At 44.0% G+C, this 27,535-nt stretch overlaps 1 protein-coding gene across 5 annotated transcripts; it reads right to left on the bottom strand.

Annotated features, from left to right (window-relative positions):
- Positions 1 to 4,116: 4,116 nt before the first annotated feature.
- LOC123402638 (putative receptor-like protein kinase At4g00960) lies at positions 4,117 to 7,311 on the bottom strand. Of its 5 annotated transcripts, none has more exons than XR_006611321.1 (7): positions 6,927 to 7,193; positions 5,890 to 6,583; positions 5,669 to 5,778; positions 5,468 to 5,580; positions 5,305 to 5,370; positions 4,927 to 5,077; positions 4,117 to 4,467 (listed from the first exon to the last, which is right to left on the bottom strand). XR_006611321.1 is itself a non-coding variant. In XM_045096569.1 (2 exons), the coding sequence occupies exons 1-2, from the start codon at positions 7,086 to 7,088 to the stop codon at positions 6,278 to 6,280; spliced, it is 468 nt and encodes a 155-aa protein (XP_044952504.1). In that variant the 5' UTR covers positions 7,089 to 7,192; the 3' UTR covers positions 5,794 to 6,277. The 5 variants fall into 5 exon arrangements, 1 of the variants encoding a protein (XP_044952504.1); XR_006611320.1 differs by lacking the exon at positions 4,117 to 4,467 and adding an exon at positions 7,271 to 7,311 and having other exon boundaries at positions 4,507 to 5,077; positions 6,927 to 7,056; XR_006611322.1 differs by lacking the exon at positions 4,117 to 4,467 and having other exon boundaries at positions 4,505 to 5,077; positions 5,862 to 6,583.
- Positions 7,312 to 27,535: the final 20,224 nt, after the last annotated feature.

Below are 27,535 nucleotides of genomic sequence, written 5' to 3'. Positions count from 1 at the left end.
CCCACTACTCGTGGTCCTTTCCATTACGCCACAAATCCGACACCTCGACGGTTTTACTTTGTATCTTCACATACGTTCACACGCAATTTCACACTATCATTAAAAGCATGCAATGAGACAGTGGTGATGAGTTCATCAACACCTCCCTTCGCTCCTTCTTCTCTAACAATGGCATCGTCTACCGCTTCTCCTGCCCTCACACCTCTCCTCAGAATGGCAAAGCCGAACGCCTCATCCGCACTACAAACGACATCGTTTGCACCCTCCTCTTTCAAGCGCGCCTCACACCACCATTTTGGGTCGAAGCTCTTCACACTGCCACCTATCTACCCAACCGCCATCCGTCCCGCGCTATCGCCAACCACACCCCTCACTATCTCCTATACGGCTCACCTCCGGCGTATGATCACCTCAGGGTCTTCGGCTGCTTGTGTTTTCCAAACATCACTGCCACGGCCGCCAACAAACTCTCCCCTCGTTTCACTCGCTGCATTTTCTTGCGCTACCCACTAGAAGAGAAATGCTACCGTTGCTATGACCTCCAAACTCGTCGCGTGATCGTCTCCCGACATTTTTGACGAAACCATTTTTCCCTACGAACCCCTGACACCCATGTTACAAACCCTCGCGTCCACAGAAAATCCCACCGCATGGATCTCACCTACCTCGGCAGCCTCGGATCACGCAACCACCCCTGACTCGTCATCACATCGTCGGTCCCACCCTAGCCGCTCGGATTGCTCGCCACCAGCCCACTCGGCCTCTCGGGTCTCACCCACCCCTCCTGCCGTCGACACGTGCCCGCAAATCATTCTATCTCCCACACCTGCCGCCACTTCCACATCTTCCTCGAAGACCGCCACTCCCACCTGCTCTCCCGCGCCCACCGGATCTACCACGCCTTCCGCACCTGACCCGCCTGACTCGCCAGTCCCGGGTCCCACCAAATCTCCCTCGGATTCCGAGCCGCCCACTACGCCTCTTCCACATCGCCCGCTCAAGGCTGTACCAGTCGCACCAACCAAAAACCATCATCCCATGGGCACACGCTCGAAGGTTGGTTTCTGCATGCCCAAGCGCCTCTTCCTCGCACACACCACTACCTCCTCCATATCACCTATACCTCCCACATACAAATCTGCACTAAGGGATTCCCATTGGCGCCAAGCAATGTTAGATGAATATAATGCTTTAATGCACAACTCTACGTGGTCTTTGGTGCCTAAACCTGCAGGTGTTAATGTGGTGATGGGGAAGTGGATTTTTTGGCACAAGTTCAATGTAGACGGCTCTCTCGCTCGTTACAAAGCCCGATGGGTGGTCCGTGGTTTCACTCAACATGAAGGCGTGGACTATGATGAAACATTCAGTCCGGTGGTGAAGCCTGCCACGATTCGCGTTGTTCTGAGTCTTGCCACCTCCAATTCTTGGCCTATATCCATCAACTATATGTCAAGAACGCCTTCTTACACGGTGGTCTCCACGAGACGGTCTACTGTTCACAGCTGGCGGGCTTCGTCGACCCCTCTCATCCCGATCACGTCTGCCTCCTCCTTAAGTCTCTTTATGGACGCAAACAAGCACCACGAACGTGGTTCCTTCGCTTCAAGAATTTTTTGCTCTCTCTCGGGTTTCAAGCATCCAAATGTGACTCCTCCTTGTTCATTGTTCATCGTGCATCCACCACCGCCTACCTATTAATGTATGTCGACGACATTATACTCACCGCAAGCTCACCACAAACACTCCACTCTGTTATCGCGTCCCTCAAGTCCGAATTCTCCATGTCTGACTTGGGTGAACTACACCACTTTCTTGGGATCAATGTCACCCCCAACTCCTCGGGTCTATTTCTGTGCCAATAACAGTACACCCTTGAGATTCTTGAGAGAGCCAAAATTCTCAACTATAAGCCGGTTTCCACACCCATTAACACTAGCTCCAAGCTATCTTCCTCCTCGGGTGCTGTTCTTTTCAATCCCACCAAATACCGGAGCTTAGCCTGCACATTGCAATACCTCACACTAACCAGGCCCGACATCTCCTATGCGGTCCAACAGGTGTGCTTGTTTATGCATGAACCTCGTGATGTTCACATGCAGCTCGTCAAACGAATCCTACGATATCTTCATGGAACCTCTCACTACGGCATTCAGCTATACAAAGCATCTACCTCCGATTTACTTGCATATACCGATGTCTGACTTGGGTGAACTACACCACTTTCTTGGGATCAATGTCACCCCCAACTCCTCGGGTCTATTTCTGTGCCAATAACAGTACACCCTTGAGATTCTTGAGAGAGCCAAAATTCTCAACTATAAGCCGGTTTCCACACCCATTAACACTAGCTCCAAGCTATCTTCCTCCTCGGGTGCTGTTCTTTTCAATCCCACCAAATACCGGAGCTTAGCCTGCGCATTGCAATACCTCACACTAACCAGGCCCGACATCTCTTATGCGGTCCAACAGGTGTGCTTGTTTATGCATGAACCTCGTGACGTTCACATGCAGCTCGTCAAACGAATCCTACGATATCTTCATGGAACCTCTCACTACGACATTCAGCTATACAAAGCATCTACCTCCGATCTACTTGCATATACCGATGCCGATTGGGACGGATGCCCGGACACCCGTCGCTCCATGTCTGGGTTTTGTGTCTTCCTCGGCTCCAACATCGTCTCATGGTCATCCAAGCGCCAGCCCACCGTCTCCAGATCAAGTGCTGAAGCGAGAGAGAGAGAGAGAGAGAGAGAGGGAGAGGGAGAGAGAGAGAGGGAGAGGGAGAGGGAGAGAGGGAGAGAGAGAGAGAGGGAGAGGGAGAGAGAGAGAGGGAGAGATAGAGGGGGAGAGAGAGAGAGAGAGGGAGAGAGAGAGGGAGAGAGATAGAGAGGGAGAGAGAGAGAGAGGGAGAGAGAGAGAGGGAGAGAGAGAGGGAGAGAGAGGGAGAGAGAGAGAGAGAGAGGGAGGGAGAGAGAGGGAGGGAGAGAGGGAGGGAGAGAGGGAGAGAGAGGGAGAGGGAGAGAGAGAGAGGGAGAGGGAGAGGGAGAGGGAGAGGGAGGGAGAGAGAGAGAGAGAGAGGCTTGTGGGCCCCTGAGCGACCCCTGACCTAGGGATTGCGCCTATAAATTCCCTAAAAATCCCAAATAAATCAAGTGGGAGTTAATCTTCCAGATTAGATAGTGATGGTTCTCCAAAGTCACTGCGACCAAGCTGCGAGAGCTTCGTGATGAACTATAACATATCAAGGATAGATACATTGATCCTTGAGCGATTCGCGATGTTTGACATTGCGAAAGTAGAAATCAAGAAGGAGCATCAATAGTTGATGGTTAGTAAAACCACTAAGTTTTAAGAAAGGCAAGGGCTAGAAGGGATACTTCGTGAAACGGCAAAACAGTTGCTGCGCTAATGAAGAGACCCAAGATTAAACCCAAACCCGAGACTAAGTGCTTCTGTTATGAGGGGAACGGTCACTGAGGCGGAGCTACCCTACATGCTTGGTAGATAAAAAGGCTGGCAAAGTCGAAAGAAGTATATTTGATATACATGATGTTGATGTGTACTTTACTAGTACTAGTTCGATGCCCGTGCGTTGCCACGGGAATACAAAATATGATGTGAAAAGATTACTCGACAATGAATATTTTATATAGGGAACATAAAAGAGTGATTAAATAACTTTTCAACTAAAGAATATGTGTCGATCATACCAACCCATGGTTTCAACTCCTACACGTGAAATTGTTTCTCTCTCCCTCTTCATTCTTCTCAGGCAATCATCCTTTCTCTCCCTTCACCATTTTTCTCAACATCATGTGCGAGCACTCTATTAAATCTTGTGCTTTTATATATTATACTCCCTCCGTTTCATATTAGTTATGATTAATTTAGTATAAAGTTGTCCTAAATTAGCGGCAACTAATATATAATAGAGGGAGTTTTTTCTGTCGATTCAAATTATTCTTTCAATCTCCTTTTATGAGAATTAGATAGTTGAAAGGATACTTAAGCAATACCTCTTGTAACTATATGAAAGGAAACTTAAAAAGGACCTGTCACAACAAAAAGAAACGAAACATGAACTCCGTTGAGTATAGAAACACAATAATAAGATCTTGTTTTCTGGAAAATATACTCTCTCAAACCACATAGACTACTCCCAAACCCAAAGTAGAAAAGACCTACAAGAGAGGCATATCTACTACAAAACATCCGACCTTCATGTCAATTCTCATGAAAGTTTTCCTATATCCTTCAAATGACTTGGGAGAAGCTCGCCAGTAGCATATTCCGTTCAAGAACTTCTCTTTGATGTATCACCTTGATCTCAAGAATGTCCTCTTCGCCCCCAAGAGGGACCATTTGACCTCCTTGAGAGTGGAAAGAAGTTTTGGTGTTGTAATTTCCATGCAATAAAAGCCTCACTCCAATATGAGGAACCATAAACTTATGGTTTTCTCTCTATGTACAAGAAGGCAAGAATAAATCAATATAATTAGTTCTTAAGCACAAATATCCATCTTATAAAAGGAAAACTCATAGAAAATCCACATACCCGATCCAGAACACAACGATGCCTACAACCCACTCCCATGGTTAAATGTAATATGAAATAATGAAAACTCAGAGAAGGAAAAAAACCGATGTGCTCCTCTACTGATAACGATAGAGTGCATGGACGATAAAACTACAAAGAGATAATAATATCATTCGTGGGCACAAAAATGCATAAAATGAAATTTCAACAAAATGGATAATTCTTTTTAAAAAGGATAATTTATAACTTTCACCCGGACACATATTTTTTTATTAATACTTGCAGCGTATCAATGGTGAAAATATAGGAGGTAAATTATAACTTGATGTTCAACACTTCAATGACACATTAACTAAATAAATGCTGCTGAAAGCAGACCATACCTCAAGGTAAAGATGAAGGTTTCGGCACATGGATTCAAGAAGATGTATACTTAAACTGGAAGCACTTGCAAAACCTCTTTCAGTATCTTCCTTGTATCGTTATGTAGCATGACTCTCTACTTTATTAGCCAAACATAACTGCTGGAATTGGCTGCATAACATGCACATAAATCACAAAAGGGATAAGTATTATTAGAGGATGAACAATGTGTCCTAAAAACAAAACCATGTTGCAAGCACATGAAAAGCGAGCAAAAAAAATAGACCATCTCACTTTAGATATTTGCAATATATTTGTTTCTGGTTCATACAGACAACAAGAAAATAATGTCAAGGGTCAAATAACATAAGCCAATCTTTTACAATGCAATCACTCACCTAATATTATAAATCAAATTCCAATTACTTAGAAGGTTGGTTCCCATCTTCAAGATAGTGAACCCACTGAAAACAACATTCCCATGTCAAAGGTCTATTGCAAGGTTTAGAAACTCACAACAAAGATAACAGAATCACAATCCAGAGTCAGAACACAACATACCTGGAAATTACAACGTGTAGTACCATTTATAGAAAAACCACATGCTCTTAGAGTAGATCCTGGTATAGGATTGCCGACAACTTGAAATCCCTCAATACCAGGTAATAAATCACCTATGTTAAACGTATGAGGTATGCTTATATCAACAGAAATGACCTGTAATCTTATATAGTTAAATAACATAATTAGCTATTTATTTACCACCAGATGAGTAATCTTGATTGTCATTCGGCGAGTCACCATCTAATCTTGTTTCTGTAGGATCAGCATTTTCTTCAAAACAAGTAGATATAGGAGTAATTATTATATCCCTGAAAGGTAATTCCAGGCAAGAATCAGAGGTCAAAATCTTTCCATGTCGATGACATATTTGACTGGATGGCTGATAACTAACAGAATTTCAAAATAGACACTGAGCATACTGATTAAACTTGGATCCATGGTATATATGTTGGACATGTTTATCAAATGGATCTTGAGCATCCTGACGGAAAATGTTCCTATCCGCCTCCTGTGAATAGGAAACAATCATATTATGCAAAGTTGTCACAAACTATTCTGCTCTTTTGTGTCATTTTGATTAAAGAAACCATTTTGATGTACTTATAAAAATGCGAAATTGGACATGTCAAGGAGCTGCAATGGCCATATGCACATGGAAAATCCTTATGTGCCAATGTCTAGAAGCAGAGCCCAGAAAAAAGGGCCTTCCAATTGTCAGACTGATTCCTGGTGTGCTCAATTGATTCACAGCTCCTTCCTTGTACCTCGCCACCCAGGTGCAGGCCTAGTGCCTTTTGACCACGAATTCTACCTCCATCCGAAGCCAGATTGAGCGGTAGTAAGGAGATCATTACCGGAAAGGTACTTGTCAAGGCTTCCATTAGACATATACTCCAAGCAGAGTGCCCTATGTGTCTTTTCAGCGAGAACCAATTTTCCTTCGTGCATTACTTGTACTACCTGAATATCATGGCAATAGCCAACTAACCGCACAATATTTTGGTGTCTGAGCCTTGTAAGGTTTTTAAACTCGTTCTGAAATAGCTCATCATCGAGCCCTGGCATATCATAGAGCATCTTCACAGCAATCTTTACACCGTCTTGATGCACTCCCTGTCCAAAATTTCACATGGTTCAATTTTCTGTTCATAAACACATGCAATTCTATGAAGCAGCAATCGCTATGTTTGAGTGTGGCAGTTATAGGTGCAAAATCCCTTATGCGCCATATGTCGAGCACGTGTAATGTGACAATTATATAGTACACGTGTAATAAATCATAAACATCGTGCGCACATATACACCCGCGTAGAGACTACCAAAGGCTGGATCATGGATCTTGCATATTGACAGAATCACCATATAACTCTTGGTCAAGAAGATGCTAATAGTTGCCCGGTTGTGTTGTATTGTGTTATTATTGATGTAAGGAAACCACAGACATCATTAATTTTACCTTGTAAACCTTCCCAAACGAACCGCTACCAAGTTTCCGCTCCTCAGAGAAATCATTAGTAACTTCTCGTAATAAGTCGAACGGCATGACCAGTAGACCTTCAGCCCCACCATCCATGAAGTTGATTTTCCTGGTAGAAATAAGGAAAATTCGCATGTCCATACTTTTTTCAGCCAGAGAAAGCTAGCTTTGCAAAATTCACAGGCAAATTGTAACTCTTCCTCTTCTTTGTTCACTTGTTACAACAGTTGAACTGAACTTGCAGGAATCAGATCCGAAACACCATATAATTAAACAGGGAGAACAATCGAGTAACAAATTAGAGCAAATTGAGCAGTGCTAACCTGGAAACTTCCTGCCGTGACAAGGAAGGAGCTCGTTGATGCGGTGGGTAGAGGAGGGGTGATGCAATTGCAGCCAGATTAGACGACGCGGTTGACTTGACTGGAGGGAGAATGACAAGGATGGCATCGTTTTATGTTTTAAGTTGGTGTGTTTGCTATTGGTGACAGACAGGCACTAAAATCTACTCCCTCTGCTCTAAAAATAAGTGTCTCAAGCTTAGTACAATTTTATACTAAAGCTAGTCTAAAGTTGAGACACTTATTTTGAGATGGAGGGAGTACTTAGTTGGCGTGGAGAAAAGACTTGAATGCCCTTGAACGAAATCGCACCAGAGGACAGGGCCTATAGGGAAATCAAAATCAGTATTCCTTAATTTTCTCCGCCAGTGGCAGCATGGGCGTGCAGATTTGCATCAGCTAAACACAACGTACGGCTACTGAATCAATTCACGCCACCACACTTATTGAAATTAGGATCTGGCTGGAACTAATCACATGCAGAGGCAGGGACGGATGAATGTGGATGAGGGGGGAGCTTAGCTTACCTGCCGGCGTAGTGGGGTATGCGCCCGAGCCTCTTCACCACGGAACCTGCGGGAGGAGGTGGGACGAGGGAGGTCGAGCGCGTCGACCCCGCCGGCGGTGAAACGGGAGCGGATCTCGACGGCCGTCGCCGCACGGGAGGCGCGTGCCCATTTTCCCTCTATATGCTACCCGTGTGTGCCCCGGCTCTCTCTCCGTCGGCCGCGGCGGCGCGTATCTTGGAGCCGTCCCCGTCGTCTCCGCCATTCTTCCCTCCGGCCGGTGACCGGGCAGGTTGGAGCTGACTCGCCTCTGCCTCCCTTCCCTCCTTGTCAGCTCCATCGTCTCATCACCCGCGTTGTAATGTTGCTCGTGCTTCAAAACCGGCGGCGGCAGCGAGGATCGGGATCGGGATGGGGAGGGAGTTTATTGGATCGCAGCAGCGGATGGAGAGGTGACGGGGCGACGAGCACAACCGGCGGCGGCGGCGAGGATCGGGATCGGGATGGGGAGGGAGTTGGGAGTGGGGGAGGCGGAGACGTGTGCGCGTGTTAGCGATTTTTTTTCGTTGGGCTGATTTCTGGGCCACCTCGAACGCCGGGTGGGCTGCCTGTTTTACGCGCGGGTGTCAATCTTACGTGGGAGGTGATCGAGGTTGAACCATCACCACGACGGCAGACCCCCCTTTAATAGTAGAGACTCCTAGTAGCGCGAGGGTATTGGATACCGGTTCAGTTGCTAAGTGATTAGTAACACGAAATGAAAGCTACGGTATAAACGGAGACTAGCTAAAGCCGAGGTGACGATAAGTGTTGGAAGTGTTTCCAAGGTTGATGTGATCAAACGTCGCACGCTCCCTCCATTACCGGGATTGGTGGTAAAACCTAAATAATTGTTATTTGGTGTTTGCGTTGAGCATGAACATGATTGGATCATGTTTATTGCAATACGATTATTCATTTAAAGAGAATAATAGTTGTTCTATTTGCTTGAATAATTACCCTCAATGGTTTATTGAATCTCGATCGTAGTGTTACACGTGTTCATAATATTAGTGCCAAAGATATGAATTGCCTGATATACCTAAGGGTTACGTTATGGAGGGAGAGATAGCTGAGGATTTTTCTTGCGTGTAAGGATGCCTATGACGCTGAGAAATTACTTCTCAAGTGGAAGGAAAAATTCCTGAAAGCAAGGATGAAATACGACCAGAAGTTTGCCACTTCACCTATCTTTATCACCGATAAGGATTATGAATTCTCTGTCGACCCTGAGATAATCTCTCTAGTCGAATTTTACCTTTTCACGGTTATGAGTCTAAGACGGTCGTAGCCCATCTTACCAAACTACACGATATAGCCATCCTTTTCACTAGTGAGAAGAAGATCCGCCACTACTATATCCTTAAGTTGTTTCCTTTCTCTCTAAAGGATGATGCTAAAGCCTGGTTCACTTCTCTTGCTCCTGGATGTGTGAGTAGTCCCCAGGATATGATCTATTACTTCTGTGAGAAATATTTCCCTGCCCATAAGAAGCAAGCTGCCTGGCAGGAAATATACAACTTTGCTCAACTCAAAGAAGAGAGTCTCCCACAAGCTTGGGGGAGGCTCGTCCAGCTATAGAATGCTTTGCATGATCACCCTCTTAAGAAGAACGAGATACTTGATATCTTCTATAACGGACTTACCGATGCTTCTAGAGACCACCTAGATAGTTGTGCCAGTTGTGTTTTTAGGAAACGAACTGTAGAACAAGCTGAGACTCTACTGAATAACATCTTGATCAACGATAATGCTTGGACTATTCCCGAACCACCGCCTAAGCCAACTCCGAATAAAAGAGGTATTCTATTCCTCAGTCCCGAAGATATGCAAGAAGCCAAGAAATCTATGCAAGAGAAAGGCATTAGATCTGAAGATGTCAAAAAACTACCACCTATCAAAGAGATCCATGGTCTCGATAACCCAATACAGGTAGTAGAAGTAAATTCTCTGCGTAGGTTTGATGAGAGTGATATTCCTTTTGATAAACCTGCTAGCCTATGCTTTGATGAATTTGACAACTTTGTTGCCAAACAACAGAGTTTCAATGATTATGTTAGCAGACATTTGGAACAAAGCACTCATATGCTTAGTCATTTAAGTGCTTGTGTAGACAGAAATGTCAATGATCTGAATCTTCTGAGTAAACATGCCTCTATGATTACTACTCAGGTAGAACAAGTACTTAAAGCTCAAAATGACTTGCTCAATGAATTAAACGACAACTCTGTCAGAGTCATTACTAGAGGAGGCAAAATGACTCAGGAACCTTTGTATCCTAAAGGTCATCCTAAGAGAATCGATCAATATTCTCAAGGAATTAATTTAGATGCACCCAGTCATCCTAAGGAGAAGAAGAAGGATGATAGAAACCTGCATGTTAGTCCACCAAATATTGTCACACCTGAAGAACCAAATGATATTTCTACGTCTGATGCAGAAACACAATCTGGTGATGAACATGAACCTGGTGACAATGTGGACAACGATGTTCATAACGATGCTCAACCCAGCAATGGTGAGGATGTGGAGATTGAACCTACGGTTAATCCTGATAACCCACAACCTAAGAGATACGATGAGAATGACTTCACTGCAAGGAAGCATGGTAAAGAAAGAGAGCCATGGGTTCAAAGGCCCATGCCCTTTCCTCCTAAGGCATCCAAGAAAAAGGATGATGAGGATTTTGAGTGCTTCATAGAAATGATAAGACCCGTCTTTCTGCAGATGCGGTTAGTTGATATGCTCAAAATGTCTTCGTATGCCAAGTACATGAAAGATATCATGACCAATAAACGGAAGATACCAGATCTTGAGATCTCCACCATGCTTGCCAATTACACTTTCAAGGGTGGAACTCCTAAGAAACTTGGTGATCCCGGAGTGCCCACTATACCTTGCTCCATTAAAGGAAACTACGTAAGAACTGCCTTATGTGAACTTGGAGCCAGAGTTAGGGTTATGCCTCTCTCTCTTTATCGTAGACTTGAGTTGGATAAGTTGACACCTACTGAAATCTCTCTGCAAATGGCTGACAAATCAACCGCTTTCCCTCTTGGCATTTGCGAGGATGTGCCTGTTGTGGTTGCTAACACCACTATCTTAACAGACTTTGTTATCTTGGATATTCTCGAGGACGATGCCATGGCTGTGATACGTCCATTTTGCATCATGCTTTCATGTTGATATTTATTGCTTTTTGGGCTGTTATATTACTTTTGGTACCATATTTATGCCTTTTATCTCTTATTTTGCAAGGTTTATTTGAAGAGGGAGAATTCAGGCAGCTTGAATTCTGGACTGGAAAAGGAGCAAATCCTAGTCCACTATTCTGCACATCTCCAAATGCCCTGAAAATTTACGTGGATTTTTTCTGGATTATATTAAAAATACTGGGCGAAAGAACTACCGGAGGGGGGCCACCAGGGCTCCACAAGCCCCCACTTCGCCACCACCCCCCTCGTGGCGGTGGGCAAGCTTGTGGGCTGCCTGACGGCCCACTAGCCCCCCTCTTTTGCTATATGAAGTGTCCTGGTCTGGAAAAAAAATAAAGAGGGAGCTTTTTCGTGGTTTCGCCGCCGCCACGAGGCGGAACTTGAGCAGATCCAATCTAGAGCTCCGGCAGGACGATCCTGTCGGGGAAACTTCCCTCCCGGAGGCGGAAATCGTCGCCATCGTCATCACCAACACTCCTCTCGTCGGAGGGGAGGCATCTTCATCAACATCTTCATCAGCACCATCTCCTCTGCAATCCCTAGTTCATCTCTTGTAACCAATCTTCATCTCGCAACTCCGATTGGTACTTGTAAGGTTGCTAGTAGTGTTGATTACTCTTTGTAGTTGATGCTAGTTGGATTACTTGGTGGAAGAGTTTATGTTCAGATCCTTGATGCTATTCATTACACCTCTAGTCATGATTATGATTATGTCTTGTGAGTAGTTACTTTTGTTCCTGAGGACATGGGATAAGTCATGCTGATAATAGTCATGTGAATTTGATATTCATTCGGTATTTTGATATGATGTATGTTGTCTTTTCCTCTAGTGATGTTATGTGAACGTCGACTACATAACACTTCACCATATTTGGGCCTAGAGGAAGGCATTGGGAAGTAGTAAGTAGATGATGGGTTGCTGGAGTGACAGAAGCTTAAACCCCAGTCTATGCGTTACTTCGTGAGGGGCTGATTTGGATCCACTAGTTTAATGCTATGGTTAGACTTTGTCTTAATTCTTGTTCTGTAGTTGCGGATGCTTGCGAGACAGGTTAATCATAAGTGGGATGCTTGTCCAAGTAAGGGCAGTACCCAAGCGCCGGTCCACCCACATATCAAACTATCAAAGTAACGAACGCGAATCATATGAACATGATGAAACTAGCATGATAGAAATTCCCGTGTGTCCTCGGGAGTGTTTTTCCTCCTATAAGACTTTGTTCAGGCTTGTCCCTTGCTACAAAAGGGATTGGGCCACTTGCTGCACCGTTTCTACTACTTGTTACTTGTTACTTTTCGCTTGCTATGTTTCACCTCACTACACAATCACTTGTTACCGCTGCTTTCAGTGCTTGCAGTTATTACCTTGCTGAAATCCGTTTATCAGAGCCTTCTGCTCCTCGTTGGGTTCGACACTCTTACTTATCGAAAGGACTACGATTGATCCCCTATACTTGTGGGTCATCAAGACTCTTTTCTAGCGCCATTGCCGGGGAGTGAAGCGCCTTTGGTAAGTGGAAATTGGTAAGGAAACATTTTTATACTGTGCTGAAATTTATTGTCACTTGTCACTATGGAAACTCTTCCTTTGAGGAGTTTGTTCGGGGTATCTTCACCACGAACGGAAGCACGAGGAGTTGCTCCTCAACCTGAGGTACCTACTGAAAATATCTTTTATGAAATTCCCTTGGGTATGCTTGAGAAACTGCTGGCTAATCCTTTTACAGGAGATGGATCTTCACAGCCAGACTTGCATCTAATCTATGTAGATGAAGTTTGTGGTTTATTTAAGCTTGCAGGTTTGCCTGAGGATGAGGTAAATAAGAAATTCTTTCCTTTATGTTTGAAGGATAAGGCGTTGACATGGTATAGGCTATGTGATGATACTGGATCATGGGGCTACAATCAGTTGAAATTGGAATTTCATCAAAAGTTCTATCCTATGCATTTAGTACATCGTGATCGGAACTTTATTTATAAGTTTTGGCCTCGTGACAGGGAAAACATTGCTCAAGATTGGGGGAGGCTTAAATCAATGCTATATTCATGCCCCAATCTATCATAAGTAAATGGATCCCGTTTTCCATTCTTTTTCGAAATTGATTTCGAAAAAGTGAGCTCTCGAGAGAAATCATCATTCAAAACTTTTACGCTTGGCTTTCTCATGAAGATCATACCATGCTTGACACTTCTTGTGCCGGTTCTTTTATGAAGAAGGATATTGATCACAAGTGGAATTTATTGGAGAGAATCAAACACAACTCTAAAGACTGGGAGCTGGAGGAAGGTAAGGAGTCAGGTATGAATTTCCAGTTTGATTGCGTTAAATCTTTTGTTGAGACAAACACTTCTAGAGATTTTAGCGCTAAGTATGGACTTGACTCTGAGATAGTAGCTTCTCTCTGTGAATCTTTTGCTGCTCATGTTGATCTTCCCAAAGAGAAGTGGTTTAAATATCATCCTCCTGTAGAAAGCAACATAGCCAAAACCAATCTAGTTGAGGAGAAATTCATTGCTTTTAGTGATCCTGTTGTTCCTTGTGCTTACACTGAGAAACCACCATACCCTGCTAGGATAAAGGATTATTATAAAGCTCCAACTGTGATAAGTAGGGGTTACATTAGATCACTTGCACCCCCTGAGGAGATTAGAGTTGAACCTAGTGTTGCTATTATCAAAGATCTCTTAGCCGAAGTCATAGACGGGCATGTTATCAAATTCTATGAGGACTCCGCTAGAATTGCTAAACCTCACGTGAAAGACAAACACGGACCTGTAGTCGGCCTGCCCGTTGTTTCTGTTAAGATAGGAGATCACTGTTACCATGGTTTATGTGATATGGGAGCTAGTGTTAGTGCAATACCCCGTTCTCTATATGATGAAATCAAAGATGAGATTGCACCTGCTGAGTTAGAACCCATTGATGTCACTATTACGCTAGCTAATAGAGACACTATCTGCCCTCTCGGAATTGTGAGAGACGTAGAAGTCCTGTGTGGTAAGACGAAGTATCCTACTGATTTCCTCGTCCTTGGTACTGCACAAGATAGCTTTTGTCCCATCATATTTGGTAGACCCTTTCTCAACACTGTCAATGCTCACATTGATTGCATTAAGCATACGGTCACAGTAAGTTTCGAGGGTGTGTCTCATGAATTTAACTTCTCCAAGTTTGGAAGACAACCCCATGAAAGAGAGTCGTCTGGTAGAGATGAAATCATTGCTCTTGCCTCTATTGCCGTACCTCCTACGGATCCTTTAGAGCAATATCTGCTTGAGCATGAAAATGATATGCATATGGAGGAGAGAGATGAGATAGATAAATTGTCTTAGAACAATATCCTATTCTCAAGAATAATCTGCCTGTTGAACTGCTTGGGGATCCTCCCCCACCAAAGGGTGATCCTGTGTTCGAGCTTAAACAGTTGCCTGATACTCTTAAGTATGCCTATCTTGATGAGAAGGAGATATATCCTGTCATTATTAGTGCTCTCCTCTCAGAGCGCGAAGAGAAGAAGTTACTAAAAACTCTGAGGAAGCACCGCGCTGCTATTGGATATACTCTTGATGATCTTAAGGGTATTAGTCCTACTCTATGTCAGCACAAGATTAAAACCGATCCTGACTTTAAACCAGTTGCTGATCATCAAAGGAGATTAAATCCTAAGATGAAATAGGTCGTTAGAAAAGAAATATTAAAGCTTCTGGAAGCAGGAATCATTTATCCTGTTGCTCATAGTGATTGGGTAAGTCCAGTACATTGCGTACCTAAGAAGGGAGGTATCACCGTCGTTCCTAATGATAAGGATGAACTAATCCCATAAAGGACTATTACCGGCTATAGAATTGTGATAGACTTCCGGAAACTGAACAAGGCAACCAGGAAAGATCATTATCCTTTGCCGTTCATCGACCAAATGCTAGAAAGGCTACCAAAACACACATACTTTTGCTTTCTAGACGGTTATTCAGGTTTCTCGCAAATACCTGTTGCACAATCTGATCAAGAGTAAACCACTTTCACCTGCCCTTTCGGTACCTTTGCCTATAGACGTATGCCTTTTGGCTTATGTAATGCACCTTCCTCCTTCCAAAGATGTATGATGGCTATATTCTCTGACTTTTGTGAAAAGAATGTCAAGGTTTTCAGGGATGACTTCTCTGTTTACGGGTCTTCCTTTGATGATTGCCTCAGCAACCTTGATCGAGTCTTACAGAGATGCGAAGAAACCAACCTCGTCTTGAATTGGGAGAAGTGCCACTTTATGGTTAATGAAGGTATCGTCTTAGGACACAAAATCTCTGAAAGAGGCATTGAAGTTGATAAGGCTAAGGTTGATGCAATTGAGAAAATGCCTTGCCCCACAGATATCAGAGGTATACGAAGTTTCTTAGGTCATGCTGGTTTCTATAGAAGGTTCATTAAAGACTTCTCTAAGATTTCTAGGCCTCTTACCAACCTCTTGTAGAAGGATGTTCCTTTTGTTTTTGACGAGGATTGTGAGGAAGCCTTTGAAATACTTAAGAAGGCTTTGATAACCGCACCTATTCTTCAACCACCTGACTGGAACTTGCCCTTTGAAATCATGTGTGACGCTAGTGATTACGCTGTTGGTGATGTTCTAGGACAGAGAGTTGACAAGAAGTTGAATGTCATTCACTACGCTAGTAAAACTCTAGACAGTGCCCAAAGAAACTATGCCACTACGGAGAAGGAATTTTTAGCAGTCGTGTTTGCATGTGAAAAGTTTAGACCTTACATAGTTGACTCCAAAGTCACTATTCACTCTAATCATGCTGCTATTAAGTACCTCATGCAGAAGAAGGACGCTAAGCCTAGGCTGATCAGATGGGTTCTCCTGCTACAGGAATTTGATTTGCACGTCGTTGACCGAAAGGGTGCTGATAACCCTGTAGCAGATAACTTGTCTAGGCTAGAGAATGTCCTTGATGACCCACTACCTATTGATGACAGCTTTCCTGATGAGCAATTAAATGTCATCCGCACTTCACTTAGTGCACCGTGGTATGCCGATTATGCAAACTATATCGTAGCCAAATACATACCACCCAGTTTCACCTATCAACAAAAGAAGAAATTCTTCTTTGATTTGAGACACTACTTTTGGGATGATCCTCACCTTTATAAGGAAGGAGTAGATGGTGTTATTAGACGTTGTGTGCCTAAACATGAACAGGGACAGATCCTGCAGAAATGTCATTCCGAAGCCTACGGAGGACACCATGCTGGAGATAAAACTGCCCATAAGGTATTGCAATCAGGTTTCTATTGGCCCACTCTCTTCATGGATGCTCGTAAGTTTGTCTTGTCTTGTGACGAATGCCAAAGGATAGGGAACATCAGTAAGCGTCAAGAGATGCCTATGAACTATTCACTTGTCATTGAACCATTTGATGTCTGGGGCTTTGATTATATGGGACCCTTCCCGAGTTCCAATGGGTACACTCACATCTTAGTTGTTGTGGATTACGTTAATAAGTGGGTAGAAGCTATCCCCGCTAAAAATGCTGATCGCCACACCTCTATTAAGATGCTTAAAGAAGTCATATTCCCAAGATTCGGAGTCCCTAGATACTTGATGACTGATGGCGGTTCACACTTCATTCATGGCTATTTCCGCAAGATGCTAGCTAAGTATGATGTCAACCATAGAGTTGCATCTCCTTATCATCCTCAGTCTAGTGGTCAAGTGGAGTTGAGTAATAGGGAGATCAAGTTGATCCTACAAAAGACCGTCAATAGATCTCGAAAGAACTGGTCTAGCAAACTTGACGATGCACTATGGCCTTATAGGACTGCTTATAAGAATCCCATGGGCATGTCACCATATAAAATGGTTTACGGTAAGGCCTGTCATTTACCTCTTGAGCTGGAACACAAAGCTTATTGGGCAATCAAAGAGCTCAACTTTGATTTCAAACTTGCCGGTGAGAAGTGGTTGTTTGATATCAGCTCGTTAGATGAATGGAGAGCCCAGGCATATGAGAATGCCATGTTGTTCAAGGAAAAGGTTAAGAGATGGCACGACAAACGAATACAGAAACGAGAGTTCAATGTAGGTGATTATGTTTTGCTATACAATTCTCATTTGAGATTCTTTGCACGCAAGCTTCTCTCTAAATGGGAAGGTCCCTATGTTGTCGAGGAAGTATATCGTTCCGGTGCCATCAAAATCAATAACATGGAAGGAAATTTTCCTAGAGTGGTAAATGGGCAAAGAATCAAGCATTACATCTCTGGTACTCCCATAAATGTTGAGACCAATATCATCAATGTCATAACTCCAGAGGAGTACATAAGGGATGTTTATCAGCCTGTTTCAGACCTTGAAAACGAAGATGTATTTGTTTCGGCAAGAAATTGGACTCCGATACTTTTCCAATAGGAAATTTCTTCCGTTTTGGAATTTTTGGAAAATTAGAAAAATAAAGAGCAGTCCGGAGAGCGAACGAGGCAGCCACAAGGGCCCACTCCGCCACCACCCCCTGGTGGCGGTGGGAAAGCTTGTGGGCACCTCGTGTGCCTCCCGGACTCCGTTTTCTTGCGGAGGACTCCTTCTGGTCCAGAAAAAATCAATATATATTCGCCCGAAGGTTTTGATCTCCGTATCGCGTAGTTTTCCTCTATTTTCATTTTGAGCTTGTTGTCTGCCGCAGATTTAGAGCAAAGATGTCTCAGGAATCTGTTGGGGAGAATGATCTTCACCAAGTTCATGAGGAAGTAGATGCTGATCTGAAAAGAGTAGAAGTCACGGAAGCCAGGGACCAAGCTAAGGAGAAAACCCAAGCTAGGCAGGAAGTTCAACCTATGTTCAACATTGAAGACGTTGAAGGAGTATATTTTCTCCAACCCTTCCTCCACGTGCTGTCTCCATCCTTGATTGAACTCTTGAGGTTTTGCGAAACAACTCGTGCTCGCAATATTTCTCTTTCTCGTGAAGTTGTTTTGCTGGAAAACCATGTCACAGATCTCAAAGGTATATATCAAACATTGATAGCTCTCTTGGAATCAAAGGCGACAACAACACCACCATCACCACCAAAAGAAGACAACTAAGCATTGGTATGGGCAATCCCCTTGGCTTCTGCCAAGCTTGGGGGAGTTGCCCTGGTATCATATCACCTTTATATCTTTTGCTTTTACCTTTGTTTTAGTTCTTTCCTTTTCTGTTTTTATTTCTTCTCTTAGAGGAATAAGTCTTTAGTTTTTAGTTTGAGTCTTTTTCTTTTGTCTCTCCCCCGTTGTATTCGAGCTTACGAGCTATATATTAAAGAGTGTCTCAGTCAAGGGCTTTGCTTTGTGCCATGATCAAAAGTATGAAAAGAACGATAGCATGAAAGATCATGAGACGATCTTATGGAAAGTGATAACTTCACATATGACAAGTATGATGATTGGAACTTGTTGAGAATAAATCTACATAGACCTCAGTCATTGTTGCAATTAATAAGAAGTAATAAGGAAAGAGAGGTTCACATATAAATATATCATCTTAGACACTTTTTACAATTGTGAGCACTCACCAAACTATTACATGCCTAGGAGTAGATGTTGGACAAGGAAGACAACATAATGAATTGTGTTTGCTTGGTTCCAAACAATGTTATATGATTAGAGATCCCTTAGCATGTGACGATTGCTTCCACCTCATATTAGCCAAAACTCCCGCACCAAGTAGAGATACTACTTGTGCATCCATAAACCTCCAACCAGTTTTGCCATGAGAGTCCACCATACCTACCTATGGATTGAATAAGATCCTTCAAGTAAGTTGTCATCGGTGCAAGCAATCAAAATTGCTCTCTAATATGTATGATCTATTAGTGTGTGGAAAATAAGCTTTGTACAAACCTGTGATGAGGAAGACATAAAAGCGACAGACTGCATAATAAAGTTCTTTATCATAGGAGGCAATATAAAGTGACGTTCCTCCGGACTAAGAGGACACGCATGCAAACCTCAAAAGCGCATGACAACCTCTGCTTCCCTCTGTGAAGGGCCTATCTTGTACCTTTACTTTCTACCCTTGTAAGAGTCATGGTGATCTTCACCAATTCCCTTTTTGCCTTTGTCTTGGCTACCGTCACATGTTTGGGAAAGATCTATATTCATATATCAACTTGGAGTTGAGTACTTATGCTTTATTGTTGTTGACTTTACCCTTGAGGTAAACTGTTGGGAGGCAAAACTATAAGCCCCTATCTTCCTCTGTGTCCAGCTGAAACTTCGACACCATGAGTACCACGTGAGTTGTAACAATTGTGGAAAACAAAAGAGATGATTGAGTATGTGGGTTTGCCTTACAAGCTCTTATTTGACTCTTTCTGATGTTGTGATAAATTGCAATTGCTTCAATGACTATGGACTATTGTTGGTTACTTCTCGGTAAGGTTTTTGCTTCATGGTTTGCTTTGTGAAGGAATTGTAACTTTCCCATAAGAATCTTTATGATATATTGCTGTCCTATGTGTGATCATGATGCCCTCATGTCCGTATTATGTTTTATCAACACCTTCGTCCCTCAACATGTGGACATGTTTATGGAACTTGGTTTTCGCTTGAGGACAAGCGAGGTCTAAGCTTGGGGGAGTTGATACGTCCATTTTGCATCATGCTTTCATGTTAATATTTATTGATTTTTGGGCTGTTATATTACTTGTGGTACCATATTTATGCCTTTTCTCTCTTATTTTGCAAGGTTTATTTGAAGAGGGAGAATTCAGGCAGCTGGAATTCTGGACTGGAAAAGGAGCAAATCCTAGTCCACTATTCTGCACATCTCCAAATGCCATGAAAATTTACGTGGATGTTTTCTGGATTATATTAAAAATACTGGGCGAAAGAACTACCGGAGGGGGGCCCCGAGGGCTCCACAAGCCCCCACTTCGCCACCACCCCCCTCGTGGCGGTGGGCAAGCTTGTGGGCTGCCTGACAGCCCACTAGCCCCCCTCTTTTGCTATATGAAGCGTCCTGGTCTCGAAAAAATAAAGAGGGGGCTTTTTCGTGGTTTCGCCGCCGCCACGAGGCGGAACTTGAGCAGATCCAATCTAGTGCTCCGGCAGGACGATCCTGCCGGGGAAACTTCCCTCCCGGAGGGGGAAATCGTCGCCATCGTCATCACCAACACTCCTCTCGTCGGAGCGGAGGCATCTTCATCAACATCTTCATCAGCACCATCTCCTCTCCAATCCCTAGTTCATCTCTTGTAACCAATCTTCGTCTCGCAACTCCGATTGGTACTTGTAAGGTTGCTAGTAGTGTTGATTACTCTTTGTAGTTGATGCTAGTTGGATTACTTGGTGGAAGAGTTTATTTTCAAATCCTTGATGCTATTCATTACACCTCTGGTCATGATTATTATTATGTCTTGTGAGTAGTTACTTTTGTTCCCGAGGATATGAGATAAGTCATGCTGATAATAGTCATGTGAATTTGATATTCGTTCGGTATTTTGATATGATGTATGTTGTCTTTTCCTCTAGTGGTGTTATGTGAACGTCGACTACATAACACTTCACCATATTTGGGCCTAGAGGAAGGCATTGGGAAATAGTAAGTAGATGATAGGTTGCTGGAATGACAGAAGCTTAAACCCCAGTCTATGTGTTGCTTCGTGAGGGGATGATTTGGATCCACTAGTTTAATGCTATTGTTAGACTTTGTCTTAATTCTTCTTTTGTAGTTGCGGATGCTTGCGAGACAGGTTAATCATAAGTGGGATGCTTGTCCAAGTAAGGGCAGTACCCAAGCGCCGGTCCACCCACATATCAAACTATGAAAGTAACGAACGCAAATCATATGAACATGATGAAACTAGCATGACAGAAATTCCCGTGTGTCCTCGGGAGCGTTTTTCCTCCTATAAGACTTTGTTCAGGCTTGTCCCTTGCTACAAAAGGGATTGGGCCACTTGCTGCACGGTTGCTACTACTTGTTACTTGTTACGTTTCGCTTGCTACTTTTCACCTCACTACACAATCACTTGTTACCGCTACTTTCAGTGCTTGCAATTATTACCTTGTTGAAATCCGGTTATCAGAGCCTTCTGCTCCTCGTTGGGTTCGACAGTCTTACTTATCGAAAGGACTACGATTGATCCCCTATACTTGTGGGTCATCAGGCTGTCATCCTCGGAAGACCCTTTTTAAACACTTCAGGGGGTGTTATAGATTGCAACAAAGGCAATGTCACTTTCCACGTCAACGGTAATGAGCATACCGTGCACTTTCCGAAGAAACTATATCAAGTACATTGCATCAATTCTATCAAAAGAACTTCATCGATTCTTATTGGGAGCTTTAAATGCCCTATTCCTCGTGTCAAGATGAAGTATGAATTGGTAGTTGGGGAGATTCATATTCCCATTGAGGTGACTTAGTGGCTATTCAAAAATTCTCCGTTCTCTCTTGCGATTCGAGAAAGTTTTGTCATGAGGATTTGATCAACCCCATTGTCGGATTTCTTTCGATGACCATGAAATGGATGAATCAAAGAGTCACATACCTCTGTTTTAAGCTTTCATTTTCTTTTTCTTAGAAGAAAAATGATAGGTTTAGTTTAGTTTTCCCTATTTTATGTTTTAGTGTCCTGGAGAAAAATACCTCGAAAATACAAGTTCTCCGATGGTCCTAAAATTCTAGTATAATTTTTTCTGGAATATTTGAAAAATACTGGGAGAGAGAGCTGGCCTGGGGGCCACCCCAGTGGGCCACAAGCCCTGTCATCGCGGGCAGCCCCCTGGCCACGGGGAGCAAGCTTGTGGGGCCCACAGGGCCCCCCTCCACTCATTCCAGCTCCCATCCTCTTCTTCTTCCTTCGGAAAAAATTGTTTCGCAGCTCAAACCCGTGTTCTTGCTCATTTGGCTGTGATTTTCGATCTCCCTGCTCAAAGCATCATTCTCCGAACCGTTTTCAGGAAATTGCTCCTTGGTAAGTGACTCCTCCATTGGTCCAATTAGTTTTTGCTTTAGTGCTTTATCCTTCACGTATTCTTGCTACCTTGGTGACCCTGTTCTTGAGCTTGAAATGTTGATTTTAGCTAGTCCCAAGTAGTTTTAGCGCGTGATACGTTCTCTAGGCATTGGTGGGAGTAGTTGCTACAAGGTGTGGTTGGTCTTTATTCACTTTTCTCTTGAACTTCAAAATTTCAGCAAAGAGAAATTATGTTCAGGAGGAAGTTTCATGGTGGTTCCGCAAGTAAGAAGGGTCCCCGTCTTTCTTTTCCTGAGCCCGATCCTTATCAACTAAGGGACGCACCGGTACAACCATGTGAATCGCCTTCCGATGAGTTCATGATCGAAGCAGGCTTCAAGGATGAGTTTGATACACTTGTCCGCAATGCTGGGTTACAAGAATTCCTCTCAGATAAATGTGAACAATATGCTATGCTCACTGCATCTTTCGTGCGTAGATTTAAATTTTCAGTTGGCCGTCACTCATCCATACTGTTTGACTTGTATGATAAATCCTATGCCATGGATTTGGAGGATTTCAATAGGATTTGCAAAATACCCGATGGGGGTAATCTTAAAGATCTTGCTAAATCTTCGGTTAGAGATTTTTTTCTCTAGTATATCTGTTGGAGAAACTAGAGACATCACGCAAGCTACCATAGGAAGCATTCATTTCCCTGCCTTGCACTACTTTGCCCTCTTCATAGGTAGATGCATTAACGGTAAGGTTGAACATTGTCACCTATGCGCTTCCGACCTTAGTATCCTTAAGAGCGCAGTTACGGGTGACAAAATCTTCAACATGGGAGCTATTATAGCAAGGAGGCTGAATAAAAACGCTATTGAGGGAGATTTCTTTGGCGGCATCTATGCCACTCGCATAGCAAATTTTCTTGGAGTACCCATCCGCGCAGGAGATCCCCCGCTCCATACGGCTTTCCTTGACCGCGTCGCTTTGACACGTTACCAGTTCCTTGAGAGGGATGATGAATCCCTCCTATACCGATTGATATTTAACCAGCAGCGTGTTTTCCATATGACCCTTCCTGCTCCTGCTTTCTTTGACTTCCAGGTTAAATGGAGATACTACATAACTATAGGAGAGGCAGAGGAGTATGAGAGGGAGGCGATAGCTGCTCGTCTTCGCGAGGCATCTATTCAGGCAGTGGCTGCAGCGCTCCCGTATAACCCCGATTATGATTTTCGATTTCGCCAGGACCGTCCTTGGGAGTAGACCAAGCTAGGCCAAAAGCCTAAGCTTGGGGGAGTACCTGTTCTCAACGACCTTACATTCATGCTTATGCTTTTACTTTGTTCGTCGGTGTTTACACGTTGCCGCTGTATTATCCATGCTAGTTTATTTTCGTTTTCTTGTTTTCTTGTTTTGTGTCCTTTTGAGAAAACCCAAAAAGATTTTCCTTTCTTCTTTTGCTTGTTGGGAGCTTTCCCGTGTAAATAGTTTTCTTTTTCTTTGGGTCAAGGTAGAAGATATTGGTTATAATGGTTAGTGGCTTTTGCATGCATACCTGTTTAGCTTTCAAAGAGCCATAGTACTTTGTCTTCTCCTTTGTGTTTGCCTGCAGATTCAGCTTAGTCCAATGCACTAGCACGCTTATTATTGTTCACATCGTTCGATCGTGCAAGTGAAAGGCAATAATGATGATATATGATGAAGTGACTGAGACTGGAAAAGCTGGTATGAACTCTATCTATTATGTTTTTGTAAATATGACTAGCTTGTCGTCCCAGATCCAGCTTTGTTGTGAGAGAACCATGTTTGCAATGACAACTTAGAGATCATAGTTTCTGATGCCATACTTATTTAGCTAGGAGCTTATGATGGTTTGTCTTGAATGCCAACATAGATTTTGAGGTGACTATGATGTAGTATGATAGGATGGTATTCTCCTTTGAATGTTTCAAGCGGCTTGACTTGGCGCATCTTCATGCATGTAGTTGAAACAAAATCAACATAGCCTCTATGATGTTCGTGTTCATGGTGATTTATATCCTGTTCATGCTTGCATTCAATGTTAGTCAAACTCATTGCATCTTGATGACTGTTGTCGCTCTCTAGTTGGTCGCTTCCCAATCTTTTGCTAGCCTTCACTTGTACTAAGCGGAATACTACTTGTGCATCCACTTCCATAAACCCAAAAAGTTTTTCCATGAGAGTCCACCATACCTACCTATTTGCGGTATTTACCTGCCGTTCCAAGTAAATTTGCATGTGCCATTCTCTAAACCTTCAAGAAATAATCTGTTTTGCATGCCCGAACCGCTCATGTGGTGACAGGGTGCTATTAATATCTTCCATGCTAGGCGTGTTATCCTTGAGATGTGTTTATTCACTGTCATTCACGAGAAAGGGGCCAGTAATTGGAATGCCTAGTTCCACGCTTAAATCAAAAACATAACTATAAAACAAGACTCCCCCTGGATTGATGTTAGTGTGGACGGTACCTGTCGTGGTTTTGTCACGGCAGATGTCCTCGTGGAAGGACTTAGTGCTGGAGCCATCGCACCTTGGTGGCGACTCAAAGGGGTTAAGCGGGAGAGACACGGCGATTTACCCAGGTTCGACCCCTCGTGTGGAGGTAAGAGCCTACGTCCTGCTTTGGTCTGTATTGATGTGGTTTTGATTACAGGGAGGGCGTAACTCGCCGAACCTAGCACTCGATGATTTCTAACCTCTCCTCTCCTTCCTTGACTCGCCTTTATATACAGGTCGAACCCTCAGGGTTTACAAGGATACTTTCCTTCCTACAAATCGTGACCTCTGTGGTCTCTAAGTCGTCGTCCTTCAAAACTTGGAGACCTTCCAGAAATTATAAACCGCCATAGGACCTTGATCCGGCCAAGCCAAGGCCCAAATAACTGTTTAGGTGAATCGCCTGATTGGTGACTCGGCCCAACTAGGGCGGGTCATTAACAAGTAATATCCCCAACATTAGGCCCCAGATTGACTTGAACTTTTTTCACGCCAATACCTCCGCTCAATTGAAGGCGATTCATTCCTCATTTTTCTCCATACGTCAGAAATTGTAACCCGCCATCTAGCACCAAAAAAAAATCTTTAAGTCGCCAAACCATTTCTTGTTGGCATCTTCTTATCCCTCGATTTTCGGGAAGACTGACATAATCCCAACGGATCCTAGTGCATCGTTATCCCAAAATCTTCGGAACGCCATTATGGCGAATCTTTTTATTCCCCGGCGGTTCCCGCTCATGGCGCCTCGATTCCAGCGCCCGCCCTAATAAATAGATGGGGCGACAGGACTGGTGCTTCCCACCTACCAGTCTCGTCAATCTCCTCCCTATTGTCGCAGCGAGGAAGTCTCATCGCCTCCCGAGGGCTCCGCCGCTGACCGCACTCTCCGTCTTCGTCCAAGAAGCTTCGGCGCCGCCCATAGGTCTTCGCCGTCGTCAAGCTTCGCACCGTGGCCGAGACGTCCGCCGCCATTATCCACCGCATCGTCGTCGACCATCCCGTCGCCCGCCAAGAACTCCGCCGCCGTCGAAGATCTCTTCGCTCGACGGGACCTCCGTGCTTCTCCAACAACCTCCGCCACTGTCGGCCTTTTTCGATCGAAAGCATCAGGTTAGGCCACCGCCCATTTAAGAACAGATCTAATCTCCGTTTGAAGCTCCAGCACTGCCATGTTCTTGATGTTCTTCGCGAGCATGTGTTGCTTGTCCTGAACTGATTACCACAAATGTCGACGAGATAGCCAATGCTTTTTCATTTACCCGCTCTTACTTGCGAACCTAAAATAATGTTTCATCAAGCGAAGGGCATCACCTTGCCCTGATTAATAAATTGCTGCATCCAGCCATTTTTCTCAGGTTTTTTTCATCTGTTCAGTAGATCCATAATTTACCTACTGTTTGCAAAAGGCTGTTTGTAGTCTTCACACTTTGACGTTTTGAACGAACGTCTCCATCGTCTTTAGAACGCAGCTCTCGTGAATAGCCAAACTTCGTAAGTCGCCATAGCAACCCAACTCGGCTCTTGATACGACGGGTCAAGTTTTTCCCTCAGTCCGTGGACAAATTACTTGGCGAGTTAAATGATCTTATTTCATCCCTTACAGTAGATGTTCGAGGCTTGTAAATTCATCCATACTTTACTTCTTTGTAGCATGGGCGCCGTCTTCAAAAGTGACTGGCTTCCTACCAAGGTCAATGACACCATACTGGCAGACTATGTGAAAACGGGCAACTTGGACCCTCAGAATGTTATCGGCTGGCGTACCGGGTTCGGAGAAGATCTCCCCAACCCCAAAGAAGGAGAGATAGTCGTTTTCGTTGAGCACCTGGAGCGAGGTTTTAAGCCGCCCGGATCGAAGTTTCTTAGAGACGCCATGGCTTTCATGAACGTCCGCCTCCAGGATTTGGGACCTAACTCCATAAGTAACTTATGCCAATTCCAAGTGTTCTGTGAGGCTTATCTGCGGATCGAACCCTGTGTCCCCTTATTCTGGCACTTTTTCCATCTGAATCGCCAAACGGAATTTCACAATGGCCCCAGCCTGGAACTCGGCGGTGTCAATGTCCAGCGCCGCAGGGATAGCCCGTTTCCCTCACTCGCCATGCCCAGCCATCCCAAAGGTTGGGGCAAGTCTTGGTTCTACTGTCAAGAGACCTCTCGTGCAGCTGAAAACAAACTTCTGGGCTACAGGAAAGATCGCCTTCCTACAAACTTCAAGCTTCCAGACAAACTCACCGAGGAGGAGGAATCAAAATTCATCCCAGTATTGTCCGAGTTAAGATTCTTGACAAACAACGGCCTTACTGGGGTTGACCTAATCTGCTGTTGGGTCGAATGGCGCATCCCCCTCTGAGTCGCCGGAACGGGCTAATGTGCGAATTTGATGGCACCCTAGATCATCCTCAATGTTATTTCCATACGGATTTAACAGAAAAGGATATTGTCACCATCATCAAGAAGCTGACTGGCGAGCCTGCGGGAAAATGCGGCCAAATCGGCCTCAAGCCCTTCTGCAAAATTAATCCGGCGCCCAAGGTGAGCAAATCTAACCCGCCTTTGGTCTTTACTTCTTATGTTTCACTTGTATCGTGGTTTTTGTAACATATTCTATTTCAGAAAGGCGATAAATTTTGGTCCAGGAAACCCAAAAGGCCAGCCATGAAAAATGTTAAGCCGCCTTTAAAGAAAACCAAGGGCAAGGGCAAAGCTGCTGCGGCTGAGCCATCCGAAGTCGATGAGTCTCAAGTCGGCGATGCACTTTCGGAGGTAAAAATCCATCATTTTTTCACTCGCCATCCACTACTGTTAATCTTTGTATTTATATCTCTGCCTCTCTTGAAATAGAATGAAGAGAACGAAAGCCAGGAGGACTCCGTTGAGGTAATTTATGTTTCCTCCGATTCATCTCCTTCTCCACCTAAGCCGGCCAGGAGAATTTGTGGGAAAGTTCCCTTCTCACACCCAAATGCTTGTTTGGACCCAACTTTCCTACTAAAGAAAGCACAACATACTTTAAATCGG

Source organism: Hordeum vulgare, chromosome 6H (assembly GCF_904849725.1).
Source record: "Hordeum vulgare subsp. vulgare chromosome 6H, MorexV3_pseudomolecules_assembly, whole genome shotgun sequence".
Taxonomy (NCBI): domain Eukaryota; kingdom Viridiplantae; phylum Streptophyta; class Magnoliopsida; order Poales; family Poaceae; genus Hordeum; species Hordeum vulgare.
This window is presented reverse-complemented; position numbering and strand designations above follow the sequence as displayed.

What these genes read in the sequence shown, in the direction of transcription:
- LOC123402638 (XM_045096569.1), bottom strand. Translation starts at nt 7,088, where the DNA reads ATGGACATGCGAATTTTCCTTATTTCTACCAGGAAAATCAACTTCATG. An exon ending in CGTTTGGGAAGGTTTACAAG is followed by an intron (nt 6,584 to 6,926) that starts GTAAAATTAATG and finishes AATTTTGGACAG; the next exon opens with GGAGTGCATCAAGACGGTGT.